The sequence below is a fragment of the Haliaeetus albicilla genome, chromosome 27 (assembly GCF_947461875.1).
Source record: "Haliaeetus albicilla chromosome 27, bHalAlb1.1, whole genome shotgun sequence".
Taxonomy (NCBI): Eukaryota; Metazoa; Chordata; class Aves; order Accipitriformes; family Accipitridae; genus Haliaeetus; species Haliaeetus albicilla.
Window position 1 is genome coordinate 4225258 of NC_091509.1, and position 12248 is coordinate 4237505.

Consider the following 12248-nt stretch of genomic DNA (forward strand, 5'->3'; position numbering starts at 1 on the left):
GATTAAGCATCCTACACTGTAACTTGAACACAACTTTCTTTTACATTTTAAATTCTTAAAATAGTCTGTATGAATGTTCCTTAGATCACACAAACCTGCAAAACCAGAAAATGCAACCTCCCCTTTTTCACAGGTGTGAAAAGCTGTGTGGTAAATTACGAAGGAGTTGGGAACAGAACTGCAGACCTAGCTGCTAATCCCTTTTTCTATATTAAATCACACTCAAATTCACACAGAATGAACTTCAATCTGGAATGCTAATGCAGATGTATTTGAAACTACCATATGCTAATTATTAACATATATTAGTATTGTTTAGGGATTATTTTTTCAATTTTTATCTAAAATTAAATTCACTAATAGATCTATGGCTTAATTTTCTCTTCTACAGGAATTCTTAATTTAACTAAAGAAATCTCTTACGAAGCTAAATTTTCTATTTAAATCTCTATTTTTAATGAGCTACACACTGAACAGTCACACTGCAATCATTTTAATAATAAATGCAAAATCCAATTACAGTACATTCATAAAAATAACTGCAAAATGGTAGAGAAGTATACTTGAGTTTGTTTTTAATAAACAGAATATTGCAACTTACGTTTTATTAGACATTCCCAATGTAACTCAAAAAGTACATTAACTTGAACAGTATTATAAACAAAGTAAGACTGAAAAACAAATGAGAAACTCATGGGCAAGAAACACAAACTGTTAACTTCATATTTTCTTGCTGAGTTGCCAGGATCACCAACACATATACACATAATGGATCATTTTGGAAGTAAATCTCCAAACAGCTTAAATTTTCTGATTATTTTTTCTCAAAATAAGTACTAGGCTTCACATTCACATAGACACTCAGAAAGATTAATCTGTATTAATTTTTAAAACAGATTAGCCATCTCCCAGAAAACTTTTTAAGAATCTTTTTATATATGTTAAATGTATGAAATAACCAAGTCTGGCTAATAACCCATGACATCCAATCACTTTCTCCAAACTTACTTCACAGAAGATGCTGTGTATTCTGTATCTTTAGCCACTGTGTCTGACAGTACTTTCTCTAGATTTGACATGTAAATTTGCATAGTGAGCAGTTCATAATGAATGACTGCACTCTGACATTAGCAGAAATTATTTCCAATTTTCAAATACTATGCTCCAAGATCACCTCTCTATCCTATAACGCATCTTCTTTGCGACAGTGACCAATGCAGTGGGGGAACAGGAAATAATGTGGAAGGAAATGTAAAACAAGAACATTCCTGCCTCATCCAATTACTGGAGAAGGAAAATGAGTGATCTTTCCTCCCAAACTTCCCCATATCCCTACTTAGAATGCATAATTTTTGTGATATGTTAGATTTAAATGCATATGCTAAAATAGGTAAAGTTATAAAAACATCCTAAATTTATTATTTTTCTCCCTATATTGTACATCATAATCCTAGTAGAGACAGAATGTCTTTTTTTTTTCCTTTCTCTCCTCTTTACATTTATGTAGCGAGAACAAACATATATGCAGGTATCTAAGTACCCATGCACACAAATATGAATCATCAATTTCTCATAAAGTGAAAAAGCAATGGGGCAAACAAGGATCACAACCACATAACAAATATATACAGTGTCTTGCAATTTTGTGTACCACAGTTCTATCTTCACACATGCTTTCCTCAGTAACTGCAGAAGCAGGGGTATCTGTGATTTGTTCTAAAAATTAAACTGCAGGTAAAGTCCGACTACTTATCCAGAAAAGCAACAAAATAAGACCCCTACAGTGAACACTCCAACAAATAGTTTATAAAGGCACCTTTTTAATCAACCGTCCATGACAGGCACTTGAAAAAATACATTTGAACTAGTTCTAGAACTGAACAGTTCAGCACAATTTTAGTGGTCATTATTACAAGAATCACAATCAGACTCATGCTTCAAAGCTTTTGACAGTCTTACTCTTCAGATGGTGCAGCACCAGTGTTTCTAACCAGGTAGCTAGAGCTAACGCTATCAGAAATGTATCTCCACATCAGCTGAAAAAAATTAAGGCATTAAATAGAATGGCTTGACAAGAAGGGCTGACGTTTTACAATCACACTATGAAAAAGTGCTTTGGAAAAAGAAAACCAACAAAAAAACATGACAGTGCTATGAATACTGTGAGGCATCAAAACCCACAACCTTGCACAAGTATCAAACCCGCCTTGGCTCTGCATTGTAGGGTTGATCTGCTTTAAGCAATGCTCTTCACACTTTTTCTACCGAAGTGTATAACAACTAAATGACACAACACACCAATCACTAAAAATGAAGAGGTCCAAACAGAAACAAGTGGCAGAAGTGAACGATTGTTTCCTACCTGCAAAAATTTTTTTACATCAGCAATAATGTCTCTGAAGATGAGCTGATCTTTTAGGACCTCAAACCATCCTAATTTTGTAATTTTAGCAATGACTTGAACAAGAGCTTGGATGACAAAAGGAGCCAGTTTGGGTTGAGATGCTACATAGTTCAGAATGTAATTTCCTGTAAAGAAGCATTTTAAAATCAGCAACACAAGTCTTCTGTGAAGAAAATTAATTAAATGGTTCTAATAGAAACTTAAGGCATGGACTTTTTTAAAAAAAACCTATATTCTTATGGTTAGTACAATAACTGTAAGTTATGTTAAATCATTAAATACACCTAAACGTTTCATAACACAAAGCACATTACATACATGATCCATTATTCTAGGACACATATGACAACAGTTGGTGAACTCAGAGAACACTAGCAGGTAAAACAGAGAATTTTTCATTATGGTCCCATATACTGGGCACTGATTATTTCACTATGCAATAGCAGCGCTCTCAGCCAACTCAAGATACACAAAAGTTTTTTCAGGCAAGAGTCTCCACTGAATGTTCTCAATTCAATCTAGAACATCCCTTTAGGTAATGCACATTACAGCTGCAGAATTCCCCTCTGATTAGAAGGAAGTTAACCTGTTTCAAAAGCTGTTGAAAAGTATAAAATTAAAGTTGATTTAATTCTTACCTAAAAGAACATTGAAATCTTTTATCAGAAGAAGCGGATTCTCAGCCATGCATTTCAGAGTACTACTATCCACAGAACTGATACAACAGTGCAGATTTTCTAAAAATCTAAATCGAATCAAATGCTCTTTGTGCAAAGCCTTTCACTATTAAAGACCTAACAAGTATGTGCTTACTCTTTTAGGATAGAGCAATGACTTTAACATAGATCCTAAAAAGAAAGGAAAATTTTGTAGGATCTTAATCCTGCAAGTAAGGACCTGCCCTGGCATGACTTTTACAAATGTTAAGAGCTGACCATAAGCAGTATTACATGCAAGTGACTGGCGGGTATACTAGCAATATCTGCAACATTCATCCTTTACAAACATGAACTAAATTTCTTTAGCATCTTGTGGGATAAATACCAAGTCTATCTTGAAAAAAATGAGTATTTTTTTAAAGTATGAATTAATCTGCGCTTTTTTTTTTAAATTTTGAAACTAGGTAATGTTATTTGTGAGTTAATTGCAGAGAAATGATGAAAGATCTCACAATCACCTTTATATTAATTTTCTCACAACAACTACCTTACGAAAAACAGGCTTGGTAAACGGAGACCTAGAGAAAAGACAGACTATCCACTGAATGGTTACTGTGCTAACATGAAGTTTTAAATCCAACTAATATAATAAAATTTTAATGACAAACATTACTTACGAATGTCAATCCTTTGTTCGACAGGTAATGGAGATGCTCTGCTTACAAGCTTAGACAGGCACGTTGCTGCTAGAAGCTGAGCATAGGACGTCTACAAAAACACATCAAAAGGTATTATTCAAAAATAGGCTAATTAAAGGCAGGGACAATAAGTCAAAACCTGATAAATAATCAATAAACCAGACTGGTTATCAGGTTTTCATTACGTTTGTTAAGTGTACCAAAAATTCATAAAAGACGTATTTTAGTAATATCTTTGTTTCATTATAAATAAACAGAAATTACAATGCACTAATAAAAAAGTGGAGACCTAAAACTACCATCCCTTTTGATGGAAACCAATCATCTAAAAGTAATTCCACTATTCAGTGGAGTTCTTTAGTTTTGAAACCTGTTTTTAAATCACTTGATAATTTAGAACCACGACATGATTACCATGGGTCCAGCCCTGCATTAAAGATATTTTTAAACGTGTTTCCTCCTCTTCTTTCTCTCTCTTTTTGAATTATTTGAAAAACACAGCAAGAATTATAGTAGACTCAGCTTGGACTATCAAATAAGAATCAACTCCTCTATCACTTTTATCTACAGTTAACCATGAAATTAAACACCATAAATGAAACTAAGTAATGATAGGAGAATGGTTTAAACTAACAGACAACAGGTAAGCAGTTTAGGCTTTTTTTTTTTAAATACAATTTTCTTTTTCATTGTAGCTAATAGCTAGAAACAAGAACATGGTGATGTTCAAATACCAGGTTATACCACACTGTGTCCTGACACTGCTCTACATATGACACAACCCCTGATTACAACCCTTCTGAAAGTACCAAGAGCTAAGATGCTTTCTCTTTTTGTCCCTGACATCTCTTTATTGTCACTTCTACAAAGATCACCTCCAAATAAAAAAACTTCTACAATCATTTATAAAACAGAATATGTACAAAAAAAGAGAAAAGCATTTTGCCTTTATTGTACTGACATGGTAATGGCTCATGACTGAGAAACCTATGTAGGCTTCCATGAGCATGATTACATTTATGGATAACACATCTTTCAGATACTTACTGCTCCTTGTTCTAACAGAAGCTGGCATTGGCTAAGACATTCTGGGCTATCAATAAGCTCCAAGAGTACCTTCTCAGCTTGCATTCGCTGTGCTAGATCAGTTCCTTCATATAGGTGGTTACATAGTACTTCTAGTTCTGCCAGACTCTGTTAGGAAAGAACACAACTGAAACTTCCATGAAGACTTTTCAACCATGTAATATAAACCTAGATACTATATCAGTAACATGAACCGTTACCTATGCTAAGCTTTCCAGTTGATTCACATTTAAATTACAAAAAAATAGGAGGCTTTCTGTGCCAAGAAGCCAAAAATAACTCTGAAAATTAAGTTGCAATTTCTTGTTCTCTCAGCTACCAAGGTATTTTTTAATATGGTTCAATCCATTTGTTTTTCTGAATCTTCAGATGGGAAGTCCATAGCTTTTCCAAAGAGAGATGAAAAGATAGAGAACAGTGAACAGTTTGAGCTACGCTACTTGGAAAACTTCTACCAGATTTCATTTTAAAAGCTGTAACTGCTCATTAAATTACTACACCTGGAAAAAATCGGCATTGTCTGTATCTGTTGATGCAAATATCAGTGAAAGATGGGACAATTCAGAAGCTACAGTAGCAACAGAAGAGCTAAAATTCCTCTCTACTTAGAAGCTGAAAAAGTTCTCTTTGGTAAAGGGGGTGCGTGGGGGGAATATCTCTCTCCTATGTGAGGGATACGATTTATATCTACTAGTCACCGTCTCACAGAAGAGATGAACCCTTTGAGCGTGTTTTGGAATCATTACACAAACAGAAGTTTTAGCAGCCATCAGGTTCCCAAAGCCTATGTAACTCTCATCAAGAACTGGCCACGTCATTAGAAGGTACCCAGCAAAAATTTCATGACTTGAGTGCGGCCTAGAAAGAGGAAAAGAGAATACGCAGTATTTGACCAGCCTAATTTAAAAGTTTGAGTCAAAATCCTGTTCACCAGCCCTTCCAAAAAGATGTTTAGTACTTGAAATAAAAGATTTGGTTCAGCACAATCTAGCATCACTTATCCCGTAGCTCAAATGCCTTTTAAAAATCCAAGACAGTAACAGTGTCTTTGGCAACCAAAGTACATTTGGTTTTGTCAATCAAAGCATGTAATTTCCTAGAGACACACTTCTTATAATTTAAAAAATAAAATAAAATAAAATCTTCTTTTTCCCTTTTTTTTTTCTTCTTGTTGTTGTGCATATGGAGTCCCTGGCTTTGATCAGCTTTTTCTGAATTTCAGTAATAATGACATTTTAAGAGTCCCTGATTGTAGCCATGTTCTTGTTCCTTTGGAGAAATTTTAAGAAAAAGCATATTTGCTTCTGGAATGAACAGATCAAATACCTCAAAGGCTGAGCTTAGCAGAGACATGCTCTGTTTTTGTTTTTCCACCCCCTACGTTCAGAGAGAGCAGAGGAAAAATAAGGAACAGGTAACAATCCCAGTAATGCAATTTTAAATGAAGCAAGATCCATGCCAATTAAAGTGAAAATTAAGACTCAAAAAATGCAAGCATACACGTTAGGGAAAATCTAATAAAACACAAACCCTGCATAAGTGGGGTAAAAGAATTAGGGAATAAGGACATCTAGCAAAGATAGTCCTCGGACATAAATTACAGTGCATCTTTCCATCACGGAACAATTCCAATATAACCTGAGAAGCATGAACCAAATTATCATGTCATAACCAGCAAAAGTCAAAGACCCTCCTATAGCTGATCTGAAATTTAACTTTCAAATCTGGACAAACAGTGCAACAAGTTTGATAAAGTCCAGAATGAAACTGGGATATCAGCCCAATCACCAAGGTCTAAATCATCTCTATACTAACGGGCATTAAAATAGCAAACCCTTTATAAGCTGGCTAAGCAATAATTTATACAAAAAAAATTGATAGTGGATTTCAAGAACATATTCACTGTGTTAATACGTTAAGGTTACACCAAAATTTAGAAGTTTAGGCTAAGGATCAGAATTAACTTCTTGCTGACAAGTTAAAACTGTGAAGCATTTTATCTGAAGGACAACAAGGGAATTTTTAAAGCAAGCCTGAACAAAAACTAGATGACAATCTTCAAAGAAAAGGTGGTTTATTGGATATTGAGACTGATGACCTGCAGCACTATGAAATGCTTTATCTGGATACGTTTGGTCTCAGGAGAACGTTATGACAAAGTTTCTTATTGGTAGGCTGGAGGTATGGGCAGAAATCACTCAGAATTCTCAGACTGCCAAGGAACTTGCTAGATGTTCTCTGGGTTATATTTTACATGTAGTACTGAGGAAACATGCTGATTTTCCATGATTTAGATAGTGAAACCAAAAAAATACAATCTGAAATCAGCAAATACAACCATCTTGTGTGCAATGGCAACTCAGCTGAGCAATAGAGATGTTGTTTAACCTTATTAAGAAAAAATACTTGGAGAAACGAATGAGAAGTCAAAAACTAGCTCTCTATATTAGATACATATTTTCATCAAGAAAACAAAAGACTGACAGAATTCCTTTTTTATTGTGAGACAAAACACGTGAAACTGATGCCTTCAGACACCTCCTTTACTCAAACCCTTACCAATAGCTGAAAGGCGATTCCTAAGAAAACAACAATAGTGTCAATGAAAAGGATCTAGCAGTTAGATGCTGGCTGCTTTGAGTCAGGAGTAGAAACAGGCCTGTATAAGGAGTAGCATTTTTTGATCACAAAGAAGCATAACTTTTTCCAAGAAACAGATTCACATCCTAATGAAAGAGGTTAGATACTGCAGTTTATTTATTTTTTTCTGCTTGTCACACTTTCACAATATTCAAGAATATTCTAAATAAAGTTCTCCAGATACTTCTGGTCCCACCTCTCCAGCTCTCAGAAGTCCCTGGCAGCTCTCCTACTAGCCAGTGAAAGAACCAAGGGCCAAAAATGCTGGGGGCCCAGCTCCACAGCAACCCACCAGGCAGGCAGCCAAGGAGGCAAGCAAACTGGCAGGAAACCAGGTAGGTTCCCGATTAAAGTTTTGCTGACACTTACAAATTCCCACAGACATTTTGATTTTAATCAGCATTTTCTGACAGAAAACATTCTACTAAGAAAGTTCCACCAGCTCTATACAGGATGGGCATAACTGCTGAAACGACACAGTCAAAAAAAAAAAAAAAAAGAAAAAAAGCCATTTGGATATGAGGTGATAACAAAAGATATTTTAGTGGTCCTTTTATGCAGCATGGCTGGTACCCAAGTATTTAAATAAATGCCTAAAATGGCCTCTCTAACGCTGTCGAAGCCTGCTGCCACCGACCCGGTGAAACCGCAAGGGATGCCCAACGCATGCTTTAACGCCTCGGCAAGCGTCTTCCGAGGCCCTTTTCCCGCTCTCCCCTTCTTCCGCTGTTGTTCGAGACCCAGTGTCAGTGGGCGACGTTCATCTCGGACGAGTCCCGGCGAGGGGCCGCCTCTGTTTTCCAGGGACGAAGCAGAGCAGGGAACCGACCCACCGGTGCCTTCAGGAAGAAGCGGCAACAGGAGAGCAGGTGCGGCGAGCTCACACGGCCCTGGGGTACCCGCAACCCCGGCGAGGGTCCCGAGCGAACCCACGCCGATGCGACGCGATGGGCAGCGCGGAAGACCACCCACCGCAGGCCAGCCGCCCGGCACCACCGTCCAGCCCCGCCGGTCCCGGCACCGCGGACGCGCTGACATGACCGCTCCAGCTCCCACGGCGAGGCCAGCAGCATCGCCCCTCGACCGGCCCGGCCCGGCCCGGCCCGGCCCGCCGCTCCCGCCTGACAACAGCCCACCCGAGACCGCGACCTCGGTTCGGCGCTCCGACCCAGCGCGCCAGCTCCCGCTCGCCCCAACGCCGCCCGCAGCTCCCCCGGGCGCCTGCCGGGCACCTTTCGCCCCTCTGCCAGGGCGAACCTCCGCGCCCCGCGCTCCCCTGCCCCCGCTCAGGCCACCGCGGGGCCGCAGCCGCCCCGCACCGCCCCGAGGGCTCCCCCGCGCCCCACCCCCGCGCCCCTCAGCGCCTCCCTCCCCGAGCTCCCCGGCCCGCCGACCACGACAGCCCCCGTGGCGGCCGCGGCCCCGCACGGCCCGTCGCGCCCCAACGGCCGGGCCAGGTCCCAACGGCCCCCGCCGCTGCGCTCCGCTCCGCTCCGCTCCGCCTAGCCGCGCCGCGCCGGGTGCACTGACCTGGACGCGCAGCGCCATCTTCCCGAGCGGCGCCGGGAGCGGGCCGCGGGGAGGGGCCGCGGGCCCGGCCGGGGCTAGGGGGCAGTGCCGAGCCGAGCCGAGCCCAGCCGCGCCGGGGCCGGCCGGGTGCGAGGGGCGGGCCGGGACGGCGCCGTGGGCGGCCGTTGGGGCGGGGCCGGGCAGGGGCGGGCGCTGGGGCGCGCGGGAGGGGCGGGGCGGGCCGGGCCGTGCTCGGGCGCGGGGGCGCCGCGCGGCAGCGGCCCCGCCTGGCCCGGGGCCGAGGGGGCCGCCATTTTGTCCGTGAAGCCCCCGCAGGCGGGCGGCCGATCGCGGGCTTCCCTTCCTCTCTTGGTGCCGGCAGCCGAGCGGAGGAATCTCTCCTGGCTGACGAGGCCACGATTTTCAGTAGTTAACCGCATTTAAGTGCTGCTGTAAACCTGTATTGGGCCTTGCCCAATGCAGGTTGAGGTACAGTTTCCGAAGAAATTACTCTCAGATTGTGACAGCGGCAGCAAAAAGAAAGATTTCCTCGGTGAACCTGGGACCTTCAGGTCACACATTCCACGAGAGGTTATAGGAATATTCCCATTTTACAGCCAGCGATTCACAAGCTGCAGGAATGTAACTCAATGGAGCGTTAATTTCCTACATTTATAAATCAATAGTCAATAAACATGGGACAAGCCATCATGATGCTGCTCTGTCTGTGCTTCTTAAAAGATACAAACCAAAGCCTGTGGTGCTGAGGCGGTTTTCAGACCAGGGCAGCAGCCGGGAGTCTCATTCTGCTTTGGAAAGTGCTGGAAGGTTGCCGAGAGTGGAAAAATCCAGGAATGCTGCTTCAGTCCAGAAGGCCAAAGAGATGGTGCTCTGGTGGTTTCAGCTGCGTCCAAGGACAGATTGCTCAGTTATCCCAGAAAGGAGGGAATCCCCCGCTACAGATGCCTATAAAAGATCAAAGAAATTAAAATTAGAGAATAGAGTTGTCTCAGTTTCCGGTTGGATGAGATGAATCCCATTTTTGCAAACCACTGGTACAGATAACAGGTGGAGTTTGCGACAGCAAACGCTTAGATTAACATAGCTGGTTTACTTCTTAAGTTCAAGTGCTGCAAAGGCAGAGTCTGATCCAAGACGTTCTCCTTCTAGAGTTAAAGGAATAATTCAGGGTTAGTGAGGAAAACACACCATGTAAATCAAAGACAGAAGAAGGTCAATATAGAGGTTATCCAAGTTAAGGACATAAAGCAACTTGAACAATGTCTACAAGTGTCTGCATGAGAAAAACCTGTTCTAATGCAGCGAGCTTCTTAACTTCAGAGGAAAACGTGTAACTGATTCCAACCACTATAAACTGAAGCTGAGCAAATTCAAAACAGAAATAAGCAATGCTGACAGTTGTCGGCTGGAATAACTTGCGCCAAAGGATGGTGCCTTCCCTGTCACTACATCAAGAGTGGTCATTTTCCTGAAAGGTGATGCTGTAGGTACGTGAGCTGTTTTCTTGGGCAGAAATTGGTGAGGTTGTACGACGTGGGTTACAAAGCCTGGCACAGACTGTGTGCATGTACAACTTTGCATCATATGCCATCAGAGAGCAACCAGATTTTGTCACTAATGAAGAAACCTAAGAAAGACCAAAGCAAGAAAAGCATCTCTCTATTCCTTGTCCTGCTAAAGGTGAACAGTGGTAGTGTACAGCATGGAGCCAAACAGACACCAGGGTAAAACTCAACAAAGTGTTAGTTTAGGCTTCACAAGACACTTCTGGAGTCAGTGGCACGGGGAGGAAGGAGGATTAAGTAACAATAAATAAAGTGTGATGGAGGGGTGGCAGCAAGGACTGCTGCTATAGCCAGCCATCAGCATTTATGAACATCGCACCCAAAAAGCTTGTTGTTGGGCATACTGCTGTTTGATGTTTTAACACAGTAGGAAGAATTTTTGCTTTGACCTCCACTGCTCTGAACGCCACGGTGATCAAAACTCCATGTAATTTTTATTCTGGTTAACAGATGATACAGGGCCTGAGCAGTTGGTGTAAAATTATTCATGTTTCCCTGCTGCTCCATCGGCCACATTGCAAAAATTTCCATGTTAAGCCTGGTAGCCCCAAAGAGGCCCAAACTGGTAGAGTTCCTCTGGAAATGGAAGCTGCTTTAGACTGGAATGAAAAAATGAATTGGGTATATTCCTAGCTGGATTCACCTTCTAGCAGCAGGTTCAAGAAACAGTTATGACAATCTAAGTGAGGCAGGAAGAGTAATTTCTCTGTACATGAACTATCACAGTTGAATGATGATACCATCACTGAACCATATGCTTTTCTACAAAATACCTTCATTAATTATTGGACAATGAAGCAAAATCAAAATGGGAAATGGTTTTAAATGGAGTTTCTTGTTCTCCTGCCTTCACAACTTGACTCTAGTGGCTGGCACTTCTGAAAGTCAAATGGATCATTCTTGAAAAGCTGGCTCAGATTACCCAGTCCCCTAATGACTGCCTCAGTCCTGGCGCATGCCTTTTAACCCAATTTTTCATTTTTTAGCCTGTGAAGAAATAGAATCATTTATCTATAGCCATAGTCTAAAAGAAAGGAAAAGTCACAAAACATACCGGGAGCAGAATAAAAGGACTGGTGGTACACAGAGAAGAAAGGGAACAGAAGGGATTTAAAAGGAGAGCAAAAGGACAGATCAGAACAGAGGAATTCCCAGGACTGAGGAATAGGGAGTGAAATGGTGACTCGGGGATGAGAAAAGTCAGCCATAAATTCTAATGAGGAAAATTTGGGAGACTTTCTGATGCAATACAATTGCAAACAGTCCAAAGAGCCAGAAGCACCTTGCCAGTATGGGTCAAAAAGTAAGAGGAAGCTCTTGCATATCCTTCAAAGACCTTGACCCCATGAGCAGCTCTAGCAATGACTATGAATCCTGCTCCAGGTGACGGACCATTGCCTAGGCTGTGCCACTAAGCTATGCAAAGACATGCAGAAATGAGGTTAGTAAGTTAAATAGTTCAGGAGCTGAGTGTAATCCATGGACAGCATATGTAGCCAAGAGTGAGCAAGAGCTTGTGGCTTCTGCAGCAATGAGCCAGTTTCCAGCTTGTCTGGAGTAAGTGTGTTTCTTCTTCGCCAGAAACGCGTGTTCCCTGCCGGTTTGGGTCTCCTTTCTGTGTCAATGGATGAGCATGGACAGACGTTGAGAGCAGAAAGCTGGTACC

The 12248-nt window shown here is 41.5% G+C and overlaps 1 protein-coding gene across 1 annotated transcript in view; it reads right to left on the reverse strand.

The window, feature by feature from the left end:
- Nucleotides 1-9137, reverse strand: part of RANBP17 (RAN binding protein 17) — a 164526-nt gene extending 155389 nt beyond the window's left edge. Inside the window, exons 1-4 of the mRNA XM_069772834.1 lie at nt 9018-9137; nt 4809-4955; nt 3741-3831; nt 2363-2529 (exon numbers count right to left, since the gene is read on the reverse strand). Coding sequence (XP_069628935.1) covers nt 2363-2529; nt 3741-3831; nt 4809-4955; nt 9018-9035 — 423 coding nt within the window. The 5' untranslated portion in view covers nt 9036-9137. The remainder of the gene's footprint in view (nt 1-2362; nt 2530-3740; nt 3832-4808; nt 4956-9017) is intronic.
- Nucleotides 9138-12248: the final 3111 nt, after the last annotated feature.